A 25,868-nucleotide genomic window follows, 5' to 3' on the forward strand; every position below is an offset into this window, starting at 1 on the left:
ACAACCATGAACCTTTTGGAAACACACAGTTTTTTCTCTTGCTTTCATCGCTTCTCTGCGTTTTTTTTTTTCTTCCCCCCCTCCTCCCTTCTTGTGTCTGTTTCTTCTCTCCCTTAACTCCTGCACAGCTTAAGACAGAGCTGTTGGGCTCAAAGTTTAACTCCATTCTAGAGGAGAGCACGGTAAGGGTTCCTTAGTCTCGGCGAACCGCACACACTTTGCATATCCGCTTCTGTACTCCTGTACGCCGTTTCCATTCTTTTTTTTTTTTTTTTCTTTTCCTACGCCAAAGTGTCGTCTGCATGGCTACCTCATCGCTAACGTCCATACTTGCCCACCTAACATGTCTCAAGTCTCCCAACAGTAACCACTAACTTATTTGTGTATGTTGCACACTACTCTGGGGGGGGGGGGGGAACGCTCTCGCCGCTCGGGGGGGGGGGGGGGAACGCTCTCTGGGGAATATTCAGCAGTCATTTGGTAGTTTTCCATTGAAACGTGTGTGTAATTTAATTTTTTTTTCTTTTTTTTTTAAATGTGATATTTGTTCTTGGAAAATTCAACTTTTTTTTCTTGCAAAACAACAGGTTTGTTTCTTTCCACATTCAGATTTGGTTGCATATTCGTCTCATCCAACAAAATGATGCATTCGCAAATTTTAGAGTTAGTTGTCATTTTGCAAGCAAAAAGTTGTCAAAAATCCAGTCAAACCATATCAACGTTAACACCATTCCTTCTTATATTTTTTTTGGGTGCTCCAGGGAGAAGACGGGGATTTCCAACCTGCGGGCTCTTTGGCAGGCATGGAGAGCCGAGAGTTGAACTACGCCGCTCTGGAGCTGGGTGGGCCCAGGGAGGAGGGGGGCCGGGGGAGGGGGGACGACGGCACCAGCAGTTACGCGGAAATCAAAGCCAAATGAAGCGCGATCCTTCCCTGATGCCTCGGCCACGCGAGACGCAGTTGCAAAACCTCCCTCCCCTCGTCCCCGCAACGACTTGGATTTTCCATGGGTCCGAATTTCATGCTTAAGTGCTAACTTTTTCCTCCATGTCCCACGACTCACTGGAAGAATTTATTGGCATTTATAGCTATAGTCTTTTTTTTCTTCTTTCTTTCTCACCCATGTTGTTGTTTCTCCTAGGGGTGTAACGGTATGCCAAAAATCGCGGTCAAAGGGGTCCTCGGCTTGGAGGTTGCGCCCGCCAAGATGGCTGCCCGTTTACTGTTTTTCATTCGTTTCATACAAATATCCACTTTATTGTTATTATTACCTTACTATTGCGTTAGCATAGGTTAGTGATCGACTCTAGAGGCTACTCGTTGGCATACACATTTGTCTTACGTTGCCGCCGTAAGAGCAGAACGCGCTTATCGAAACTAAGGACCCCTGATGACTGTTCGGTTCAGGCTACAGGAAAGGTATAAAACGCCACAGATTTCTTCTTTTTATTTCCGACGGCTATTAAAGTGTATGCGCTCATTTTCTGTGAGCCTATTCTGTTAGCTTTAGCAATTAGCATAGCTTCTCTGTTTGCTCCGATTCTCCCTTGCTCGTTCTGCCGTGTGATTAGCTTTTCGTCAGCGTCTTTTAGCTATGATACTTGGAAGAGGTTGATTGGCTATTATTGAGGCGGGGATTCTTAGCTTAGTCATCTTAGCATTTAGCGTTCCTTTGGTGGATCCTGAGCTACTTGGAAACCAGAGAGGCTGGGTGACTTCAGTTTGCCGCACCGCCTAAAAGTATATCGTTAGCCGTGACGGCCGCTAGCCAGAGGCGGAGCTTCACCGCGTCGGATTACTGAGTTGATGTGTGGCTCAAGTATGAGACAGTTACGCTTAGAAAATGTCATCTTTTTTTTTTTTAAAGTATGAGACAGTTACGCTCAGAAAATGTCTTTTTTTTTTTCTTGGAAAATGAAGTACTTTTGTTCTTAAAATATTCCGATTTCATACTCATGGTATTCCGATTTTTAAAAAATCTAAATTAGAAGTCAGTGACAGTCAGAATTGTCAACACCACAAATATTTCGTTAAATATAATCATTTTAGCTAATACCACAATTACAGTATTTCTTGGGAAATATCATCGTTTTTCTCACAAAACTATAGTTTTTTTCTTCAAATATTCAAATTCGATTCTCGTAGCGTGAAACCGCTTTTCATGCAACAGAAATTGCGTAGAACTCGTACTTGAGAGAATGAAGTCATCATTGAACACGATGAAAAGCGCAGGGTTTTTTTTCCCAAGTTGCCATTTTAAGAGAAAGTTATCAATCGTAAGAAACTATGATTTTTTTTTTTTTTTTTTTTTATCGTGTGGCTATCGCACGAACCAATTTGTCCCCTACCTAATGTGGTCCGTACTGGAAAAAGGCCCTTACCATTACACCCCGCGTGTCTATCTTGGCGTGCCGCATGAGTCAATGTTTATTTGTGTCACTGTGTCTGCTGCCTGTCAAAGCATCAGGGAAAGGGTAAATTCAGAACATTTTTTTTTTTTGGGTGGTGGGGGGGGAATGAAAAGCGCAGGGTTTTTTTCCCAAGTCGCCATTTTAAGAGAAAGTTATCAAATCGTAAGAAACTATGATTTTTTTTTTTTATCGAGGACGACGTGTGGCTATCGCACGAACCAATTTGTCCCCTACCTAATGTGGTCCGTACTGGACCATTACCATTACACCCCTCGTGTCTATCGTTGGCGCGCCGCATGAGTCAATGTTTATTTGTGTCACTGTGTCTGCTGCCTGTCAAAGCATCAGGGAAAGGGTAAATTCAGAACAAAAAACGCAACAAAGCACACATTTATAGTGTTTTCTCATGTTGACAATGTGTGTGTGCCTGTGTATGTGCTCCAACTGTGCTGAAAGACAATGTCTTCTTTTGGGCAATTTTGGAGGTCATTTGTGTGGATGTTCTCACAGTGTTGCATCAGATGTTGACGTTTGTGTAGTCAGAGATCTTGGAAATAATACACTATATCGATGCTAAGCTAATAGTCTAATTCGATAACCATGTTGTCAATAAGTAACATATTAAGGCATATGTATTTTGATAAAAAGCGGGATGCCAGTACGAACAATACCACGTTTCAAAAATTGCACCAGACGTTCAACTTGACAGTTAATCGACCTTGCTTTGGATAATTTCAAACATACTACATGTTGTGTATTTATGATCAGTCATCCATTAAAGGGATATCCCAGTCAATTGGTAGTCGTCTTCCATTGAAACACAAGTAAATCAATATATATATATTTTGTTGCCTAGTGCAGTGACGGAATAAAATAAGTAAAACCGGGATGTCACGATTTCATATTTTTAGAATCAATTATTCTGTCAACTTTTCATTGAACAGCTCTGATCGCAAACTGCAATTGGAGACTCCTGAGCGCCATCAACTTCCGCTGACGCAGTCACCCACCACCATAGGTTGAAGATGACCTGCTTTATTGTATTTTTTTAAATACATTTTGTGAAAAGTGAGACTGATAGGATGATTAGAGTGCAGTGTGCTTTCAACCAAAAAGTATATTACTAAAAGGCACAGAGATACACAAATGTTTTTTGGGTTTTTTTTCCCCTCTCCACCCCTCACAATCGACTTGGGACCCTCCGCCAGCTACCCGCCGATTGCGATCGACTAGTAGGCGCTCCCGCTTAACACTATGTGCTAATTTCCACCCACTATCAGTCCCAGACCTGGATAGAAACGATTGGGTTGCTTCCAGAAGGGTATCTAATTTAAAAACTGTGCCAAATATATCACCTCTGTGCGGCAACCTAACCTTAAGTATCATTCTCTGTGACTCACAAGGGCGAGCCTCGAGCCAATTGACTTTGCCTGGCTGCAGTATCAACTTTCTGTCACAAGGGGGTGCTAATAAACTGAAAAACGTCATGAGTAGTTCGGTGCAGGAGAATGGACGTTTCTGATGACTGTACCTGAAATGTCTGTGCGGATGCCCATGCTTGACGAAGACTTGGGAACAAAAAAATAATCGACCATATATTACTGCAAGACTTATTCGACTTGGTTCACTTTTTTCCCAGCTTTACTAAGAAACACAGTTGTGTCTTGACATAAGTGTATTAGATCCTTTTCGACACTCAAATCTTAAAACATCAGGATCTCAAATCACCTTGAACTGGTTGCCAGCTAAGCACAGGGCACACATAGATGAACAACCATGTGAGGCCAACATGGTAAACAGTTGTCCGACGCGCCGCCCCAAATTAAAACAAAAAATTAAAATATCTCAAAAACTGATGTCCAAGAAAAAAGTTTAGAACAGCATCATAAATACGTTTAGGAACACACATAATACCATCTCTGAATAAAATTTGCTGTTGAACATTGAATTAGTTCTTTTTGTTTGTCCAAAATGGCCTAGTTCCGCATTTGGTCGTGACGAAATAGTTTTTCAAAAATGCAGAAGTGATCGCCATTGAAAATGCGGAGCTGTTAAAATAGCAGAAATATGGGGAAAAAAGCAATTAAATAGATGGCTCATTCAAAAAAAAACCTTTTAAGTAGTAGTATTTTTATTTTCAAAAATACTATGTTTTTATTTTTGCCACTGGTGGAAAAAAGACTGGGTGATTAAAAACTGTTTTCTGATTTATTAATTATTTTTTCATGACATTAAGAGAGCTCCAAGTATAATACAAGCAGGAGCAAACCGATCATTAGTATCGTGTCCACACTTCCTAAAAACTTTTGCTGTTGCACAATGAGGGAAGAAAAATCGAAAGTTGGGAGAGGAACAATCACCACAAGAAGACAACAGCTCGACACACATACTGAGAGGTATGTTCAACGCCGTTTTAAAGATATCTTTTCAGATTTATTAAGTGACTTCCAACGAGAGTCAACATGCTTCTGTGTTATTCTGTCTGCAACATGGTAGCAAGAACACCTATTTGGGTTTGTTTGGAACCTTTTTATTTTTATTGGTCTTACGAAAATAGAAAGTGTGAGATTAGCTATTATCCCATATGAACGTACGTGTGTGTGTGTGTGTGTGTGTGTGTGTGTGTGTGTGTGTGTGTGTGTGTGTGTGTGTGTGAGAGACGTGTCCCATTAAATAGCAGAACTTCATGTTGGTTTGCACAGGTGGCCCAAAAGTCTCCCTTTAGGATGTTCTTTCTCGCCGGGGCTGCTTTTCTCTTCCATGTGTGCGTCGACACAGGTATGAAAACAATCAAGTCACTTCAGGGGATGTTAGCCTGTTTAACTGATATGGTAATACGGTATACCGCAAAAAGTTGAAGCTCATACAGCAGGGGCACTAGTAAGCGTGAACAAGCGAGTGGCAGACTAGGATGTGACACTCCTGTCCACTGCAGTGACTAATGCACTAGTTCAAGAAAAGGCAGCTGTTCAGAGGCAACTTTCTTCTACAGCAGAGTTGCCCAACCTTTTTTGACCAAAGATCTACTTTTTGATCAACCAACCTCCCGCGATCGACCCGTTACCGCGCACGCACTTAGACACGCATGCTCTGATAAGCTGCAGCCATGACAGCCCTTAAAATGAACGAAAAATAGAGACAAAAGTTTGTGAAAAGCAAATCACTGCCTACCTGAGTAGAGAACTGAGGCGGAAGCAAGGGAGGCACATGTGCAGCGAGGGAACGATCGTAGCTCACGTGTACCGTTTTAAAATCCTTCTCCCGGCACTCCTGATTCACATTCTTTGCCCGTGCCTTCGGTGACTTGTACATGAAACAAACTCTGAATGAGAATAATAATCACACAAAAAAATATATATATAGCGCAACAGCTCTGAACGCAAGCTGAAAATCCAGACCGCTGACCGCTAACTTCCTGTGATGTCGGTCACGTGCCACTGTCGGTTTAAGGCGAGGGGTGTCAAGCTCATTTTTGTCACAGGCCACATTGTAGTTACTGTTTCCCTTGAAGGGCCGTTCTGAATTTTGGGAAACCATATAAATGTTTAATCACCTCCACATATTACATACACAGCACACAACAAATTGATGGATAACTAATTTTAAAATCAGAAGTCAAGAATAATGACTGTTATTGTGAATTACATATGACAATTTGAAATTTTGGTTCAGCATCATCGAACTTGACATGCTTGATTTGCTTTCGCGGGCCACATAAAATGATGTGGCGGGCCAGATCTGGCTCCCGGGCCTTGACTTTGACACCTGTGGTTCAAGGTGACCTGCTTTTTTTTTTTTTTTTTTTAACTTTTTCAATATTTTTTGCGAAAGTGAGACTGATAGGATACCAAGAGTGCACCATACATTAACACAAAAATATATCATATTGATAACAAGCACACAGACACAGAAATGTTTTGGCTTTTTTCTCCCCTCCACGTCGCTCGCAATTGACTTTAGGACCAACTCCAGGTCGATCGCGATCAATGTATTAGGCACCCATGTTCTACAGTATGTGTCTGACTCTTAAAGGCAAAGTTTGACATCAGTTGCCACAGTAGTCTGCTCTTCAAAAGCCATTTCCGTCATGAGTCTTAATGTCAACTGTGACCGATCCACCGAAACCACTCCGATTGACAGCTACTCAAACGCCTTTATATAATATTATCTAAAATCTCAACTCCAATTCCATTGAAGTTGGGACGTTGTGTAAAAAATCTCAATTAAAAACAGAACATAACGATTTGCAAATCATTTTTCTTCTTACACTACAGCCATTCAGAATGTACATTATAGACAGTCTTCGTCTCATCAGTCAGTATAGTGTTTTTGAGTTTTTGTTATTTTTTTTTAAATATCTTTTCGCGTGTTATTTTGAAGCGAGCGCATCACAGAGCAACAACTTCTGCATGGGGTCCTTCTGCATCAACCTCGACAAAACCGAGATTGTATCCGAAGCGGGACTCTGCACCGTCATCCCGTGCTCCTTCTCCGCCATTGACTTCACGCCTCAGAGCATCGTGTGGTTCAAGTGCTCCCAAAGCAAAAGCAGATGCGGCGACTCGGAGATCATCTTCCACTCCAAGAACACCGGCAAAATCCTTGACGGTTTCCGGGGCCGAGTTCGGATGCTGCAGTCCGACGTGAGCCTCTGGGACTGCAGCATCATGGTCAACGAACTCACACCCTCGGACTCGGGAGCGTATCAGCTGAGAGTTAATGGCCTGCTGCGGAACACCAATGAAGGATTTACTTTCAAAAAGCGAGTGTTGATCACCGTAACACGTAAGTTGCATGGCCACACTGTGGGAATGTCACATATAAGTAAAGCGTCTTTCAAGCTTTTTGAGATTGGAAGATGTTTGTTTATTTATTGTTACTTGAATTCAACTGCGCCCATCAAATTGTAGCTCTAAAATGTGTTGGTCGCAGTTGAATTGAACCCACAGAAAAAAAAGGTTGTGATTCCATTTTCCATTTTGGACCAAAAAAAAAAAAAACGAAATCAAACTTTTTGTGAAAAGATACATTTTATGCACCGCAGTGACATTTGTGCTCATATTTTTTTTTATTTTACTTTAGTGACTATACTTAAACATCTGAAGATCCATTTTTTAAAATAAAATACCAACTACAACAAAGAAAATGTTACTTTGATGGGAAGATATTGGATTTCAAATCATCACCAGTGTCACAATTTTCCAACAATTTTCCAAACTATTTGCACTCAATTTGTAATAGTAGTAGTATTTAGTCGTGTGTGTATGCATGTATGCCATGCACAAGTGTGTGTGCACATATACTACGTCATTGCTTCTGAATTTAAAGAACCACTGACATCTTTTCTCTGTTTTGTGACACCCTTTGCAGTCGAGATCATGTGACAAACGCTCAATCACAATCTGCTTGTAATGATTGAATTTCCAAAAATCCGCCGCGTACAAGAGCATCTGCATTGTTCTGGTAAACAGTGATCTCTTCCAAAAGAGACCCAATTCGTTCATTTGATATCCTTAGTCAACCTTTTTTATTTTTTACTCTCCCAACAAAACAAAATGTAGGTGAGGAAAATGGCACTTAAACTTCGTGCGTTCTTGTCAGCTCTCAGGCAGAAGCCCACCGTGTGGTCCGAGCCGATGATCGCCGGTCAATCGGCGATGCTCACCTGCGTGCCCCCGGGCCTCTGCTCCGGCTACATCCCCACCATCAGCTGGGCGTGGAAGCAATCGATAGGCAACGACACTCACGCCGTGGTCCCTAACAGGACGGCTTTCCAGTGGGAGACTTTGACACCGTTCTATCGGAGATACAAGTCAACTTTGACCTTCAACGCTACTGCCGAACACCACGGCCGCGACATCACTTGCAAAGTCTTCTACTGGGGAGTCAACGAGACCACGGAGAAAACCGTGACACTGAATGTTACCTGTGAGTAGCATCCACTGACAATTTTGTGGTGTGTGTGTGTGTGTGTGTGTGTGTGTGTGTGTGTGTGTGTGTGTGTGCGCGAATCGCAAGTATGCGGGTGCTGACTTACTCTCTTAAAATATCGACTTTTCCGGCAAGGGATGAAATGATGCCTGTACCTTTTTGTCCCAAGATGCAAAGCCTCCATCCATCTCTGGGCGGACGACAGTGAAAGAAGGCGACACGTTAAATCTTTCGTGCAACGCTGACAGTTTCCCGCCCTCTCGCGTCTTTTGGAACCTTCCCTATTCTAACGGGACCGACCTGCAAAGCGGATCACAGATGAGCCCGACCGGAGCTAGCGCTTCTCTCGACATCCCCAACGTGACGGCGGCCCACTCCGGACGCTACCAGTGTGTAGCGACTAACTATACAGTACACGTGGATGTGACGGTGACATGTAAGTACAGTGAAGCCTTGCTTAAAAGCGGTCACAGAGCACGATATTGTGTGGGTGTTGAAAGATCAATCCAAATGCTGCAAAATGGCCGCCAATATGGGAAACTCAGATTTGAATATATCTGGCGGTGAATGAGTGAAAAAGCTAACAAACTAATTTTTGTTTGATTGTTGCATGGATTTTAGGGTGACATACAAGTGCACTGCAGGTACATTTTTGGGGTGTTGTCATTTAAAAGTATTTGGTGATCATAGTTTGTGACAATTTATGGTTTAAATCAGAGGTCTCCAACCCCCGGGCCACGGGTCATTTGGTACCAGGCCGCACAGAAAGAATAAATAACTTATATTACTTCCCTTTTATTCATTTAGGAATCTGAAAGATGTTTTATTTTGAAAACTACCGGGTTCTCTGTTACATCCGCCACACTCTTGACGCATGTGACGGTGGCGCTTCTCGGTCACGTGATAGGTTACCGCTAAAATGAAACCCAGCAGCTAGTAAAAATGAGTAATAACAAACGTCTTTGGAAAGTTGGTTTGGGAAGCGGAAAAGGCCCAGCCAGGAGACAGAAGAGGAGCTGACGACTTTCAAGAAAAAGAAGCCTACATTTAATAGACAGTGTCAGGAGTCCCACTTAAAATCCGGATTTATCTCAATGGTAGATTCCTACCCACCAAGACCACTCTGCATAATATGCATTTATTTGCGGTGTATCTTATTTTGAACGCACGTTTAAACGTTACCATACGGATTTATCTTATTTTGAAGGCACGTTTAAACGTTACCATAGCAACCAGAGGTTACGACCAGATACAACGTTCCTCGTGTCATAATTCGTGTTTATTATTATGGTTAGAAAATACCTCAGTTTTCATACAGGTCTTATCATATTATTTTGTTGTATTTAAAGGCCGGTCCCTGAAAATATTGTCTTGACATTAAACCGGTCCGTGGGGTAAAAATCGTTGGGGACCGCTGGTTTAAACTCTTAATATGGTAAGTTGGAAACACGTTTAGAGAGGGTTTCATCAACTTGATTTTGCCTCCCTGGCGCCGTATTTTCATGCTAATTGTGCCCTTCTGCAGGGTTTGGGGGAATCCTTAACGGGTCGGGATGTTCGCTCCGGGGGCCGGTGTTGACCTGTGTGTGTATCAGCGGCGGGGGCCTCGCTGTCCCCCGCGGTGTCGGACGACGGCGCCAGCAGCAGCGTCACGCTGATTGTCGACGGCCTCAACGTCTCTGCGATGGAGTGTGTCAGCATGCATCAAGATGGCGACCTTAGGAAAACACTAAACGTTCAACACAAAACATTAGAATGGGAAGGTAGGGATGATTCGAATGTCAATGTTATTGCACAGATGTTAACATCGGTTGTATGTGACTTGTTTTCAGAAAAAATATACAGTACTTATTTCGGAAATATGAGTTGTTACTGGCAAATTGTAACTTCTTCTGAGAAAATTCCAAATGATTCTCTGAAAATTCTGATTCCTGAATTCCAGACTTGACCTTGTAAAACCGCAACTTATGATGGTTTGATAACATTTTTTTAAAAATCGGACTTATACATCCTTTCCTTGTAAATTCTGACTAGCTTTTGTTTGTTACGATTTTTTTTTGTAACATCGTGACTCTTTTGTTATAGCAATACAACTTCCGACTGAAAGTGACCGAAAATGAAAATGTACTTTTGTAACATTGCATCGTAAGACTATTTTTTTGTTCAAATGTGACTTATTCTTTTTTATATTATGGAAAATTGCAACTCTTTTTTTAGAATATTTAAACTTCTGACTCCTTCTCATAAAACAGATTCAGAGCAAGGTATGAAAAAGATGACAACCATGTTTCGCCCCGATGTCTTCATCGCATTTTTGAGCGGCGCGCTACTGTCAGCCATCTTGTGCTGGTTTTCCAGGACTTGCTGCCGGTACACCATCATCTTCTCCCCCCCCCAACACACTTTTGTTAGACACATTATGATATGTGTGTCCATTTTTATATCCAGGAAACCAAAAAAAAGCCCTGGTCGTCTGGATCTGGAGCTGGTGGAACCACAAGATGAAGATGACCCACAAGTATTTTCCTTTTTTTACCATAAGAACTAATGGGGAAAAAACCATATCATTCATACTACATCTTTATTTATAAGGCTCTTTCACAACAGCTGTAACAAAGCGCTTTATAGAACAGTTAACACGAAATCATATACCAGAAAACATCACCTAAGACAGTTTTTTGTGGCCAAAAACGCCGAAAACAGCCCACCCAACACGAAGGAAAACAAAATAGATGATACAGAAAAGACAAAAACAAAACCAAAAAAAAGCAGACGAGCTCCCAACTACAACGCCATCTTGGCATTATCATTAGAATAACTCATTATTATTATGATTATTACATGGTTGATTAGCTCAGCAATCGTACAATTTTTATGACATGATTGATTTGGCGCTTACAATACGTAGCTGTCACTGGAATGACAGTAACAGGGTTGGAAATCCGAATGAATGTTAGTTTCTCTCAGGAGTCGAAGCTGGCTTTTTAGTGGGCTGTTTTTATCGTATTGTTTATTTCTACAGTATTAAAAAAGAGCAGCAGAGTTACATAGCTTGTGACTTTGATTCATAAGGCACGAAAAGGACTCCGCCAGGAAAACTGAAAAATTTGTTTCGTTTTGCTTTGCCGAATTTGGAAGTCAAATCACTCACTTATCACATCATAACATAATACTGAACTTTTTTTTTTTCAAGACAGTCAGGAAGGAAGAAAGCAACGACGCGTATATCAGTGAGCCAGTCGGTGGCTAAATAGTGGCTAGCGTTGCCTGCTAGCATTTGCTTGGAGTGATTAGCACCTCATGCTAATTGCTAATTCTTTAACTGCTTAAGACACACTCTGCTTTTGAAGAGCGTAACAATATTTATCAGCTAACCAGTCAGCGGCTATGTAGCTAGCTGCTAATTAGCGCTAATTTAGAGGTTGACGTTTTCTCTTGTCAGGACTCTGGCCACAAAGTTGTCAGCGAGGAGGCGACTAAAGCGGACGTGGAGTACGCCAGCATCAACTTCTCCGCGTTGAGGAGAAACAACACCAGAGAGGTTACAACCACTCACCAGGCCACCGAGTATGCTCAGATCAAAACAAAGGGAAATGGCAACGAATCGCTAGAGCATAATGACGATAAAGAAAAGGATGAAACGACGGCGGAGAACAGGACACAGTGCAACAATGAGAACGAAGAGAAGGAAGAGGAAGCCTTGTATTCAAACGTGAAAGACGCTATGATGTCATGAACGGCCCCCCTTTGCTTTAAATTCAGATGTTTTCAGTTGCGGTACAAAAGCTGCAAAAGAAATCACTCACAGGCATTTCAAGATGTTTTTTTTTTTTTTATTGGCAGTGTTGATATGCATTGGAGGCAATGGTGAGACAATAGTGACAATGTACACTTTAAACATATTTCGAAGCATTTTAGACTTGCATTGTGTGAAATTATTACACAAAATAGTATTTCAGGGTAGGTGGTATTGCGATAGATAGATGGAGGTTTTCTGGATATATATGTGTGCGTGTGTGTAATTATTATATATTATAATTTTTCACGTTTTAAAATGTGTACTTACATTATGAATATTTGTCCCTGCAATGTTTTTTTTTTTTAAATAAACAATATGGTGGTTGAAAAAATATGATCAAAATATAATGATTTATAAATAGTGACACTATCTTCAATGTAGTTGAACCTATTTTTGGAGAATTGTTGAACACAACCTGAACATAAAATGTTTTATTTATATTCCAACATTATGCTGCTCTAAAAAAAAAACGGATTAAAATAAAATGATTGAATCGTGACTATCTTCAAAATATGTGAAGCATTTCACTTGATTTCAAATCAATAATTCTGTAACAAGGCAAACAAACTATTTTTTTTGTCAAGTCAAGTACACCTTTATTGTCAGTCAACTCAGTGTTTCTCACCGCTCTGATAAGATTGCGTGGGTGTACCTAATGGATTGTCCACTGAGCATCCCAACATGAGTCCATGCTGCTCCATTCCGGTTCAACGTATTAAAATGACCAAATCCTACCGGAAAAAAACACGCATGCCCGTCTTCTTCCCTCCTGACACGTTCACAACAGTGTGTGTACGTACGTGCTTGACTAGATTAAGCTTTATTGGATTACAAAGCTCCCTTAGTTGGACAGACACTTGGAATAGAGTCCACATAAATGCTGCTACACAGTTGACAGCTCCAGTGTGACGGTAAGGAATCTCCTGTTTTTTTTGTTTTTTTTTTTAATCCAACTACTGTATTTATAGGAATTGTGACTGTACTATTGTGTCAGCGTGTGTCTTGAAAATATGTTAAACAGATTTTCAAAAGCATTTTTTTTTCAAACAAAACAATTTGTGTATCGGTCTTGACTGATGCGGGTTTGAAAGCGGGTGGTCGACTTTGTGATCAAAGGAAAAGGGTGACAACAAATGGAGAACCACTGAATGATATGAAATTATATCCACGGGCATTTAATGACGTGAAAATCTTAAGTCGCAAGATGAAACTACACTGTGGAGCTTTGTCGTTAATCATTTTGTGGATAATTCATATTTTTGAATACAGTCAGAGTACAAATAAAATCAGCGTATTCAAATATTTGCAGGGCGTGTGGACAAACCACAAACGCACAAGTGCGCACACATACCGGTACCTGCGCACCTGCATCACACCCACGTAATAACAATCACATACACGTATACACGTAAAGATGCATGTACATAATTAAAAACACAGTAGCTCACACGCACCCTCACACCCCCACACACAGACATGCACACAAATGAAGTAATCTTCATTCCACTTGAGTTTTGATCACTCCGACATGACTACAACACAATCTCTTGATGTGCTTCCGGATTTCCGTCATCTTCAAGCCATAAATGATCGGATTGAGCAGGGGATTGTACACCAATGTTTGCAGAGTCAGAATCAGGCGCACGTTTTTCGGAAGCACCGACTCCAGTAGCCCGATGATGATGTCAAAGGTCATCAAAGAGAAGGTGGCCAATAAAACAATCAGGTGCGGTAAACACGTATCGACCGCTTTTTTCCAGACTTCTCCCTGGCTATGATAAGCGACCATGAATATCTTAAAATACGTGAAGAAAATGAACAGCACGGGGATGACAGCCATAACGGATAGGGTAAATAAAGTCCACATAGCGAGAAACTTTGGTAATGTACAGTGAATATTCATCATTGTCGCATTGCAAATAATTCCAGTCAATGTCACGCTGCAGATTTTTTGTTTGGACTGAACGACAACCGTCACCGACATCAGACAGACAGGCACAAACCAGGCCGACGCCAAACAAATGCTGACACAGGTTGTGCCCATGGTAGATGCGTATTGAAGAGGCCTGCAGATGGACACGTACCTGTCGTAAGCCATAGCGAGCAGCAACAAAATGTCAGAACTACCTAAACTGTAGAAGAAAAAAACCTGGACCAAACAACCGGAATAAGAAACACTCTGCTGGTTAGACAAGACGGCCACGACGAGTTTGGGGTAGATCGCAGTGCTGAAAAAAAGCGAGTTGAGCGACAAAGCTGCAATGAAAATGTACATGGGCTCGTGAAGGTTTCTGTGGATCCAGATGAGACAAATAATGATGCAATTAGAGCAGAGAATGAGAACATACAGTGCCAAAAAGAACATCACGTAAACGTATCTGTACTTGTCCACATCTACAAAGCCATCGAGAATCAGCATCAGCGTTCCGTTCCGTTCCATCGTGACAAGCACACGCGACAAAATAATGACGCAAGGTCAATAAATCTTATACTTCCTAGTCCAAGCGTCCACCTCGTCGCTGATGGAAGTGCTGCTGAGCGGCGGCTGCAGACACAGAAGTAAGAAGGCATCCAGCTGATGATCGGGATGACGACAACCTGCGATTGGTCATCCTGTTGAGGAGGCGTTTTGCTCCTTCCCTCTTTGGCCGAAATGTCTCACAAGGCTCAATAACACTTTGAGCTTATTGTTGTGGCCCTGAACTGCAGTATTGTTCTTTGGGATTTGAAAAAGAAAAAAAAAAAAAAAGACATACAGTGACATAACTTCAAAAAGCACGAGCGAGAGACCTGAAACCAGGGGGTGTCTAAACTTTTTCGTTTGACGGCCTGTATTCATCATCAAACAAATAATAAATCTTTCTCCAAGACCAAAAAAAAAAAAAACGGTTTTTAAATGAAGTGAATCTTTTATTATTAAGGGAGAACAAAAAAAATAAATCCAACCCGACATGGTGCTGTGTGAAAAACTGATAACCTTCTAAACCGAATAACAGGTTGGGCGACGCTCAGCAGCAACGATTGAAATCAAGTGTTTTCGATTGCTGTCAACGAGTCTTTGCTATCTCTGTGGAGATATTTTGGCCCACTCTTCATTCCAGATTTACATTAATTCAGTAACACCGAGGTTTGTCAGCATGAACAGCCTTTTAAATGTTAAGTTGAATTCAGTAACACTGTCAGGTTTGTCAGCATGAACAGCCTTTTAAATGTTAAGCTACAGCATTTCAACGAGATTCAAGTCTGGACTTCAACTACGCCGACGCCACCGTAAAACCTTCATTTAGTTTAGTTTGGGGAGGGGGGGGTTGTTTTTTGTAAGGCATTCAGAAGTTGACTCGTTTTGCAATTCAGTTTGAGGTCACAAACTGATAGTCAAACATCCTGTCTCATAATTTTTTGATGAAGGGCAATTCTCATGGTTCGATCCATCACAGCAAGTCGTCCAGGCCCTGAAGAGATGAAGCAGCCCCAGACCATCACACTTCCACCACCATGTTTGACTCTGGGTATGACGTTCAGGATGTCATTTTTGCTCAGTGTCTTCCTCATCGTTAAGTCATGAACACTGACCTAATCTGTCGGGAGGAATGCCAGAAGTTCTTCAGCTGTTGTCTTGGATTCCTTTGTGACATCTTCAATGGGTCGTTGCTGTGTTGTTGGGTTTGCGGCTCCTGGGAAGGTTCACCACTGTTCTAAAATTCAACAATTTGTGGATTATAGCTGTCACTGTGATTTGCTTGAGTCCTACAGCTTTAGGAATGACTTTTAACCGTTTCCAGACTGATGGGTATCAATTATTTTATTTCTCGTCTGTTCTTGAACTTCTTTGGATCTTGGCATCTTGTTGCAGTTTTTTTGAGATCTTTTGGCTGATTTCATTTTGTCAGACTGGTTCTATTTGGGCGAGTTCTTGATTGAACAGGTCCGAAGGTAATCGGGCTCGGATGTGCTTGGCGAAAATGAACCGAAAAATAAATTCATAGTTGAAGAAGTGGGGCAAGTAGTTTTTTTACACTGGGTCAGTTAGCTTTGAATGTTTTTTTTTTGGTTCCCTTAAAAAAATCAAATCACTATCTAAAAACAGTTTTTCAGCCAGCAAGCGTGCGCGCGCGCACACACACACACAAATCAGTCAAGCCACCTTTAAGCCCCAGGAGAGAAGAAAATCTGGCCCAGTGCCTGATACTATCTGTTTGTTTGTAACAAATGCAAAAACAAGCTCGGCCTGAGGGAATAACTAATGATGACCCAATGATCAGTTGTTGCCTTGTTTGTCAGACCCATCTCTCCCAAGAGACAACAGCGCTTTGACCGCAGACTCATCACTAGCATTCCCCCGAGGCCGACTTTGTTTTTCCACCATCACTCGCTGTCCATCAGCATCAAATCTCGCACCGCTAGCATCCTACGGGATCATTCGAATACCTCAGCTAAGCTAAGAAAACATCACTGTGACCCCACAGGGTCGTCATTAACTCATCCCCCACTGGCCCAGCTTGTTATTCATCTGTCCTTTTTGGACTTTAACCATACATGAAGTCAACGTTTCTGGTCAAGAGCGTTTACAGTAAATACGAGTATTACAGCACATGCTAGTATTGCAATGTATGCTGGACATAATATGTAGTAGAGTTTCGATAAAAGAGAACAGGCACATGTCAGGTTTGCAACCCTAAAATAAGAGACACAACCACCATGAGATGTTGCTTCACCTGGCACTATGAAACCTGAAGACACAGGTAAGCTAACCTCCCAGTTTAGCTCAAGCTAGCTGGTCGAACGTGAACTGAGCTCACGCGGTTGATGAAAACGACAACATGATGGACAAGACGGAGACTTCATATCCGAATAGGTTCCCTTTATGAGTAAGGGCTACTGCGGGCATTTTGTTTGTGCTGTTAATCTTTATGCTAATCGGTGCGACGTGACCAAGCTTTTTCCTCCCCCGCAGCGATGGCGGATGTTCTCAAAGGCGTGAACCTGCTGGAGACCCTCAAAAATTCCATGGAGCGCAACCGGTTGTCCGAGGTCAAAGACGCGGTCGAAGACCTCCTCATCAGCAGCCTCAACTTGGCTGTCGTGGGCGAGCGTTCGGAGGAGAAGATGGCATTCATTAACTCCCTTCACGGGGTGTCAGCCGCTGACGAAGGGGCCGCCTGCTCGTCGTCGGTCCCCACCGAGGACTTGAGTTGCTATCCTAATCCCGTGCACCCCGACTTTCGCCTTTGGGACCTCCCGCCGGTCCCCATCGGGCTTCCATTTGAGCCTGACGTTTACATGAATGCCGTCAAGTTCCTCCGCTACAACGTGGTCTTCCTGATGGTCACGCAGACGCCGCCTCCGAGTGTGGTGGCATTGGTCCTGCGGGCCCGTTTGCTGCAGCTCCAGACGGTCTACCTGATCCTCTTGGTTTCTGACAAAGACCAAAATCCGGATTCGAAGAGGAGAGCCAGCGTGGACGCTCTGAGGTCCCACGGTGTCACGCAGTCCAAAGTCTACCTGGTCAGCCCATCCGCCCTGGAGACTCTGGACTTCCCTGCCCTGCTTGAAGACTTGGCCAAAGACCTCCCGGAGATCAGGTGGAAGAGATAGGGACTCAAATCATTGCGACGTGGACTGTGTTAGGATGACTTGTGACTTCACGTGACAAAAACTCGGAAGACATGAGACGTGACTTGGACTTTGGAGGAAAGGCCCGCCACACACCGAGCGATGCGACTGAACGTGACCTAACCAAGGTTATAGTATGTTAGAAATTTGCATTATAGTTACTTTTTTTCCTATTATTTATTATTTCTCAAATCTCAATTCTCATTTTTAAAAAGCGCTGCTTTTCATTTTGTTTCCAATTTTCGTCTTAGTCATTTTGTTCATTTTTGTGATAATAACCTTGGAACTAACACGTAACTGAAAACCAAATTCCTGTTGATTCGCTCCAATGGGAAAAACTGCAACCCAAGGAGCTTTGATCGGAAAACAATTTCTCGTGGCAGCCCATATATGATATTGAACCACAATCAACATTGCGCGATTGTCAAAGTAACTAACGCGAAAAATAATGTGATTCAAAACATTTGTTGAATCTGGAATGTTGCAATGGCATTCACCTCCGATTCAAATCTGGAATTTGGAATGGCAGCAGCACTCACAGCAGAAGATTGGCCAATCATAAAATCGAGCCCCCTTACATGGCGCGACCGTGGTGTTCGGCCACATCACTCGTCGCGCACCACGCTAAAGACTTACTTAAGACTTGCACACGAGTGACTTCTTCCCATCTGTGTCAGGTGGTGCGCTCTCCTGATGGCTCTCCCCACACTGACCGCCGCCCTGGTGATCCAAAAGAAGGAGGCATTTGGAGCCCTGGTTTGGGCGGCGGCGTCTTTGTCCGGCGGTGTTTCGGCTGTGCCGGTCCCCTTTGTGGCCTCGGCGGTGGACTCAAGCATGGCCGTGCGAGTCCTCTGCAAAGTACAGGCGTCCCTCTGTCTGGACGACGCGTCCGTGGAGCGTCTGGCCCGGCGGCGAGGCCTGGAACCGGCGCGTCTCAAAGCCCTGCGGGCGTGCCCGCTCTCGACCGAGGTCACCAAGGCGGAGGTAAAGAGGCGACTGGCGCTGGCAGAGAAGGACTGCTCGACGTTGTCCTCCAGGCTAGTGCAGATGGCCGTGCCCAGACACGCCCGCTCGGCCGGACGCTCCTTCGCCGCCATGCTGAACGCGTTGAAGACCGCCATTGATGACATGGCCGCAGACGCCGAGAAGATTTTGGCCTCTGCCTTCGCGGAGACAAGCCAAAACGCTTGAGGCTGTCTCTGAAGAATTCAGGTTAAGTTGCTCTAGATATTTTCAAAATAATAGCCTATTAAAATATCATACCAGGTTTTTGCTCCTGATCCTTAGCCTCGAAACGGCGGACACTTCAGGTCTGAAGACGTTACCTTCATTTTCACATGTGATTGTCAGCTGTCATCTGTGAGGCTTCGGCTGTGTTTGTTTTGAATATAGTCGAGAGTCAGAATCAGGATCAGCTTTATTGTCCAACTATGTGCAAGCACACCAGGAATTTGTCTTAACAGTCACAACCTGTCCAAAGACAAAAAGTAACAAAGACCAACAGAGGGAGACAGAATGGGAAGCCAGCGGTTCGTTACTCAGTGCCCTGAGTTTCTTCAATGGAAAAAAGGAAAACATGAGCAAAGAGGGGAAAAAAAAAATCCAGGCCAAAGCTGTGTTTATGTTCAGGAGGTGGGGGTGGGGGGCACAGTGTGGGCCTGGAAAAAAATCATGCTGTTGTGGGTTATGAATGCGACCATGCACATACATGCCAGTATCACCCAGAAGTACCATCAAGGTAAGTTTGGATGAACTTTAGAACTGTTTAAAGCTCTTTTTTGGAACAATAATTTTATTTTGTAGAGTTTTACTTCGATGTAACACAATCGGCTCTAACGTACGAGCCATTCCCGTAAAATCCAGGTTCCGGTCTATATTGAGTTTACAGCAATGAATTACAGAAAAAAATATTGTAGTGCGTAAACAAAACAATCCCGGTTTTTCCAAACAGACACATTTCTCATCTCCCAATAGACATAAAATAATCATGCCCGAAGATGTACATTATAAAATGAACATACAGCTGTCACGTTCGTATAGTGTTAAAAAAAAACAGGATTATTTCGTATTTGTTTCAAGCTAAGTGTGCCGCCATCTAGAGGTTGATATTGGAATTACACCCATTTTAAAATGTGAATTTGACCAAAGTTTATTTTCGAAAAATGGATTGATCTTACTGTAAACACGCAGGGATCGGGACACTGTTAATATTTAAAATGGAATTGGTTTAAAATGTACAAAATTTATGTTTGCCATCTCTCTTGGTCTAAATAGGGTTCTCAAAATGTATTATTTTAAAGTGTTTTTAATAGGCTCCAGAACCCCCCCCCCCGCATCACGGGTTCAGAGTTTTCTTTGCCGCTATTAAAATGTTTTTTTTTCCTTGAACAATTTAGGTTAAACACATGTCTAGTTTGGGTGTACAGTAAAAACACTGACCACTAGATGGCGGTATACGTTTTTTTTGGGGGGGGGCAGTCAATTTTAAAGAATAGAGAGCAGGAATTTAAGATAAGATAAGATAAGAAAACCTTTATTAGTCTCGCATTATAATCACAGTCTCGAGAATTTCCTTTAAATTATTGAATGTCATCCAATGAAATCCTGCATTTTACACCTACCGAAAGTGACGGCTTTAGTTTCATTTTATAATGTTCATCTTTGGGCATGATTTTTGATGTACAATGTAATATAATAATTTGTTTGAAAAGGAAAAAAAACAAACAAGATTTTATAAGCACGGCCTAGTTTTTCTTGCAAATTATTGAACGCCATTTTCTAAAATCCTGCTTTTTACACCTACAGAAAGCAACGGCTGTGGTTTCATCTTATAATATACATTTTTGGCCGTGATTATTGATGTACGTTTTTGTGTTTTTGTGTTCTTCCTCTCAATACATTGTATATGTTTGTAATATTTTAAAGTGTGTTTAAAGACCTTGAAAAAAATGAAGTACTGCAAATGCTGTGAAAAAAAAAAAAAAAAAAAAAAGCATGCCTATGTAGTATTTAAATAAGATATTTTGCCAAGTGCATTGCGGATTTCACTCATCGCTGGGTGACCTGGAACATAACCACCGCAATATTTCAGTAATTTTTGTGTGTTGAGAACCACTGATGGCTTTCACTCCATCGAAGCTGCGACCTCTTCGCTTGCCACTTCCTGTCCAGAAGGAGTGTCCGCCACCATTTTCTCCTCCTCCGGTTCTGGATCCGGTACTGGATCCGGTTCCGGATCCGGTTCAGTATCCGCTCGCGGCTCCTCGCCTTTGTCGCCTCCGACAGGACGCAGTCGTATCTCCGCATACTCACTCGTGACGGAGGAGAGCCCTCGTATCTCGGCGCGGTCGCGCGCCTGCAATTGGATCACGCTGACGTGGGCGTAGTGCAGCTGCTCGTCGTCTGGCGCCGCATCCTTGGTCAAGTCCTTGTCATTTGCGTAAATCGCGTTGCCGTCAGAAGTGTGGGTCTGAAAACACACAATGATGCATTCAGAAGTGAAGGCATCGATTTTGCGGGCATTTAGGGATGGGGCATTGAGTGGGAATTCACGCTACAATGGTGGCATTGTTTTATTAATCAATTTTATATTCTTGACAGTTTTTTTTTTGGGGGGGGGGTTAATGAATTTCTTTTGTCATCGAGTATTTTTAATTCGTGATTTTAATGGCATCAAGCGTATATACCTCCCATCTCCAAAACAAAAATACAACCAAAAAAAAATAAAAATCATGTTTGTTGAGCCATTCACATTGCATCACCAAAGCGCATAAGGCATTTTCCACGCTTTAGATCAGTCCATTTGTAAAACTAACCTACCCACATTGGCACGAACCAAAAGTAACGATTTGTGAGAAAAAAAAAAAAATTGACCAAATTTGGACACAGGAGGTTTCTTCCCAACGTGAGGATATTTTAGAACTTGTCTTTGGTGATGAGATTTTTTTTCATTATATATATATATATATATATAAAAACTCTATAAATATTTTCTAATTGACTAGTTTGTCCCAAGAGTTGATTAATTTTGCACCCAAAAATTGTCAGGATAAATTGTGTAACCTAAATTATGGGTCCAACTTAAATACATTGACCTGTATTTGGCAGATGGTCATTCATTGTGACTTTCTTTAAGTTAAATCTGGACTCTGAACTCACCTCATTGGTGACCAAAAAGTCTGTGGCATTGTCTGCTTGTCTGTCATTAGAGGGAAAGGTACCTTTGGTTTTCCTGGTGGACAAACACACAAAAAAAAAAAAAAAAAACTTATTTTGGAAAATGTTTGTCTCGAGGCCATTTGTTTTCTGTTGTAACGAGGCTTATTGCCAATTACTGCCACACAGCATTTTTAAAATATTATATACATTTGTTCATGAATTGAACAGCAAACATTTTTAAATCATTGTATATGTTTGTAACGTTATCATTTCTCAACTTGTGTTTTATACACGTTCTAATAATTGTTTTCAAATACATTTGACCTTATTGAGTGACCTGTGTGCTCACCTGCAAATGTACAAGAGCAGCAGGAGACTCAAGATAAGCATGGTCACCACTCCCACAGCAGATCCAACCAGAACCGTCACATCTAAAAAGCCCAAACATGAGTGATGCCTGCAGATCATAGCAACCTTAATCAAATGTGAACAAAAGAGACCTGTCCGAGCAGCAGGGGAGGACATGTTGAAGGCAAGAGTGTCAAATCCAAACGGGTTGAAGCTGATGCAAACCAACGAGGACACAAATTCTTCACCGTCCAGGCGTTGCATGATGATGACGCTCCTCCGGGTGGCGCTGTCAAGGCCCTCCTCTGTGATGGGGCTCTTGTCCGAGTGATTGACAAGCACCCCAGACAATTCCCATTGGAGGGAGGGAAGCGGGTTGGCCTGGCTGTCGCAGGTACATCGTGTTTGGGCTGACACATCTTGGCAGTGGGAGGATGTCAGGATCTCTGGGGCAACTGAAGACAGTAAATGGCAGATTTTTATTTATTTTATTTTTTCTGGAATGGCTCCTTTCAGACTTTTTTGTGGTACTATTTATGACAGACATGCCATCCAAATTTCATGTTGCTGAGTGAAACATGCTTGAGTTATTGAATTTCCCCACAAAAAATTGCCAGGGGTGCTACCATGGTCTTTTCAGGCATAGCTCCTGGTGATTTTTTTTTTTTTTTTTTTGGTGGGTCTACTCATCATAGACGTGATTGCCGAATTTTCATGTTGCTATGTGAACCTAGCTTTGGGGACTGAATAACAATTCAAAGGATGCGACAGAGACCGCTGCAAACCAAAATGGAAGACTTCCTGTTGTTTTTCCAGCAGGGTTGCTTGAGGTTTTTTTTTGTTGGTCTACTCATAACAGAGATGCCTACCAAATTTCATGTTACTAAGTGAAGCGTTTTTTGTGGCTCAAATTTCCCTCAAAGTTGTATTTTTTGTGTTTTATCGCTAGTCAACTTTGAGGCTATGCTGCACCAACACAGTATGAATAAAACCGAAAATGTTTGGCAATTTGGTGTCGCCAACATGTTTAGTATATCGTCAGTGCTCATAACTGCCTAACTCCTCTTTTGTCTCGACATTTTCACAACATGCGCATTGGACGATGGAGAGTCACTTCCTGCACAAATCTGACTTGAGCAAAAAATTGAGTTAAGAAGTTACGTTATTAGCATGACGATATGTTGTACAAATTTGTTAGCAATCAGACATCATCTCCACAATGAGTTGGTCTTCCAAGGACCCATGGGAAAGGTCAAAAGTGACCCGAAAAGGCACAATTTTTCAGGCATGGCTTCTTGCAATTTTTTTTTTCAATCTGTCCATGACAGACACGGCTACCAAATTTCAAGTCGCTAAAGGTAATGAGATGCTCACATGTGACATCGATGGCAATCGGCTGCGCCGACTGTCCCCCGTGAACGTTGCGATTTTCACAATAAAATGTGTCCCGTGACAGCTTTGTGACGTTGAATGTAATTTCTTGTCCTGAGCCCATCGGCGTCTTCTCCCCGGCGTTCACTCGATACCAGGTGATGTTGATGGCCGGCGGGTTTGCCACACTGGTGCACCTTAAAGTCACGGTGCTGCCCTCAGGTAAAGAACCAGGTGGCGACATGGACACTGTTGTGTTCTTCGGAGGATCTGAAAAGCAACAGTGGGCCTGTTAGCATTGTGTGCAAAGTACATTTAAGGGGTGTGGCCAAGTGAGTAATGTCGAGCTGCGTCAGGTTGGCCAGTTAGTCTAGATTTGAGTTTTGAGTGTCCTCAAGCATTGCTTTATTATATTTGACTTTATTCTAGCAGCGGCATTTATGATGTTTGCAAGGCCTGCAAACACAAATCAAAAAATACATAAAAACAGATCAAGCGAACTCCAAATTAAGATGAGATGCTTGTATAGATGGATATATGGCATAACCTCATTCTGCTCATTTAATGATGCTAGTAGGTACAATTTAGCATAGTTTTTTTTTGGGGGGGGGGTCGGTGATGGTTTTTTTTCAAAAGCTTGAAATAGACGAATTCATGAAATTTGTATTCTTTATGTGTTTATTATTATATCGATAAAACAAAATTTGTATTTTTAATTTAACTTTTTTCTTGCAATTTTTTGCAAATGTTTTAAAATAATTATTTTTTTCAATTGATTTTTTTTCCTCTTACAATTTTTTCATCCGTTTAGATGTTTTACTTAAATTACTATGTTGTGGCGCGAATCATATTATACTTATTTTTCAAATTTAACAGAAAAAAATTGGATTATTCTACATTGTTTCCATTTTCTATATATTATCAAATGCTAATATATAATATATATAAATATATATTCACTGTGAAATATTTTGTGTTTATTATTATTAATTTAAGTCCATACATTTGTATTCATTTCTTCTTTGATGACTAATAAAAAAGTAAAACCGAACTAAATTGAAAGTAATTTTTTTTAAGCTTTGGCACTGAAATAGTCTTTCAGCAGCTGTCTGGAGCAAACTGAGGCAACACTTTTTTTTTTTTTTCTCCTTCAGATGGAAATGACACATTTGTACAACCTTGCACGCATATGAAACAAAACAGTCTTTGCACACAAAGAACTGTGTGCACCTTGTCACGCATGTGAACAGTAGGCCAGTGTGCCCGCTGCAGACACATGCTTGTCATGCACCATTCAGCAACTGACACAGTGGTCGCTCATTCGTGACGTCCAACAGACTTACATTGAACATCCAGATGAACGACTGGAGACGCTTGCTCTCCCACCGCGTTCTTGGCCATGCAGCGGTACTCGCCAGTGTGTCTGGGCTGGGCGGCGTCGAGGGTCAGGAGGTCCCCGATCTCCAGATACTCTCCGCCGTTTATGGACCAGCTGTAGTTGTGCACGGGCGGGTTGGCTTGGCTCTGGCACAGCAGGATTACTGGGGTGCCCTCCAGGATCACGCCGGGGGGCTCGACAATCACCGTGGTGTCCTTGGGAGGGACTGTTAACGCAGCAAAAACACTTCTGATGATGATTTCTACCACTATGGAGTTTTCAAAAACATCATCCGGTTGTAATAGTGTTGCATGTCAGCATAATGACCGTTAGCATGTTAACGTTTGAGCTGATGTCCTTTAAAATGGTACCTAACCACAGGGCAGAGTGTTAAATCCTGTTACCGATGTGCCTTAGAGCAGGGGTCCCCAACCTTTTTTGCCCCACGGACCGGTTTATGTCAGACAATATTTTCAGGGACCGGCAATTAAGGTGTGGCGGAAATAATACAACAAAATAATATGGTATGAGCTGCATGAAAACTGTGGTGTTTTCGAAATATAATAATAAACACAAGGAGCGTCTAATCTGGCCGCAACACTCTGATCGCTATGGTCATGTTTAATGCCTTCAAAATACGATGCAATGCAAATTCAAAGTGCATGAAAATGACGACTCACCACAGCCCCGAGCTTGATTTTCTGCAACCAGACGGTCCCATCTCGGAGTAATAGGAGAGAGACAATGACACCTCAAGTGTGTGTTTTGCGTCAAGTCTACTTCGTAATTTTGTTTTAGTCGCCGTTGCTGCAGAAAACCCCCGCCTCACACAGGTAGCATGTCGGAAATAGCAACAGT

At 42.2% G+C, this 25,868-nt stretch overlaps 5 protein-coding genes across 9 annotated transcripts in view; 3 read left to right on the forward strand and 2 right to left on the reverse strand.

Annotated features, from left to right (window-relative positions):
- Positions 1 to 920, forward strand: part of mag (myelin associated glycoprotein) — an 8,508-nt gene extending 7,588 nt beyond the window's left edge. Inside the window, exon 9 of the mRNA XM_019863809.1 lies at positions 762 to 920. Coding sequence (XP_019719368.1) covers positions 762 to 822 — 61 coding nt within the window. The 3' untranslated portion in view covers positions 823 to 920. The remainder of the gene's footprint in view (positions 1 to 761) is intronic.
- A 3,783-nt stretch (positions 921 to 4,703) lies between these two features.
- LOC109512276 (sialic acid-binding Ig-like lectin 14) lies at positions 4,704 to 12,204 on the forward strand. 5 transcript variants are annotated; one of them, XM_019863890.1, is made up of 9 exons: positions 4,704 to 4,808; positions 5,072 to 5,190; positions 6,793 to 7,197; positions 8,014 to 8,340; positions 8,513 to 8,779; positions 9,869 to 10,106; positions 10,596 to 10,713; positions 10,792 to 10,861; positions 11,786 to 12,204. In XM_019863890.1, exons 1-6 carry the CDS (start codon positions 4,732 to 4,734, stop codon positions 10,063 to 10,065), a joined length of 1,392 nt encoding a protein of 463 aa, XP_019719449.1. In that variant the 5' UTR covers positions 4,704 to 4,731; the 3' UTR covers positions 10,066 to 10,106; positions 10,596 to 10,713; positions 10,792 to 10,861; positions 11,786 to 12,204. The 5 variants fall into 5 exon arrangements, with proteins under 5 accessions (XP_019719449.1, XP_019719452.1, XP_019719453.1 ...); XM_019863893.1 differs by having other exon boundaries at positions 5,090 to 5,190; XM_019863894.1 differs by having other exon boundaries at positions 5,093 to 5,190.
- Positions 12,205 to 12,738: 534 nt separating this feature from the next.
- On the reverse strand, positions 12,739 to 14,915 carry LOC109512111 (putative gustatory receptor clone PTE01). Its single transcript, XM_019863613.1, has one exon. The coding sequence runs from the start codon at positions 14,580 to 14,582 to the stop codon at positions 13,641 to 13,643; it is 942 nt and encodes a 313-aa protein (XP_019719172.1). The 5' UTR covers positions 14,583 to 14,915; the 3' UTR covers positions 12,739 to 13,640.
- Positions 14,916 to 17,098: 2,183 nt separating this feature from the next.
- irgq2 (immunity-related GTPase family, q2) lies at positions 17,099 to 18,946 on the forward strand. The gene is made up of 2 exons (XM_019863617.1): positions 17,099 to 17,724; positions 18,433 to 18,946. The coding sequence occupies exons 1-2, from the start codon at positions 17,099 to 17,101 to the stop codon at positions 18,944 to 18,946; spliced, it is 1,140 nt and encodes a 379-aa protein (XP_019719176.1).
- A 208-nt stretch (positions 18,947 to 19,154) lies between these two features.
- Positions 19,155 to 25,868, reverse strand: part of LOC109512133 (myelin-associated glycoprotein-like) — a 12,038-nt gene continuing 5,324 nt past the window's right edge. The window contains exons 6-13 of the mRNA XM_019863646.1: positions 24,976 to 25,236; positions 23,636 to 23,902; positions 22,414 to 22,716; positions 22,263 to 22,344; positions 21,914 to 21,986; positions 20,853 to 21,224; positions 20,262 to 20,271; positions 19,155 to 19,501 (exon numbers count right to left, since the gene is read on the reverse strand). Of these exons, the coding sequence (XP_019719205.1) occupies positions 20,880 to 21,224; positions 21,914 to 21,986; positions 22,263 to 22,344; positions 22,414 to 22,716; positions 23,636 to 23,902; positions 24,976 to 25,236 (1,331 nt within the window). The 3' untranslated portion in view covers positions 19,155 to 19,501; positions 20,262 to 20,271; positions 20,853 to 20,879. The remainder of the gene's footprint in view (positions 19,502 to 20,261; positions 20,272 to 20,852; positions 21,225 to 21,913; positions 21,987 to 22,262; positions 22,345 to 22,413; positions 22,717 to 23,635; positions 23,903 to 24,975; positions 25,237 to 25,868) is intronic.

Source organism: Hippocampus comes, unplaced genomic scaffold, assembly GCF_001891065.2.
Source record: "Hippocampus comes isolate QL1 unplaced genomic scaffold, H_comes_QL1_v1.1 scaffold249, whole genome shotgun sequence".
NCBI classification, from domain to species: domain Eukaryota; kingdom Metazoa; phylum Chordata; class Actinopteri; order Syngnathiformes; family Syngnathidae; genus Hippocampus; species Hippocampus comes.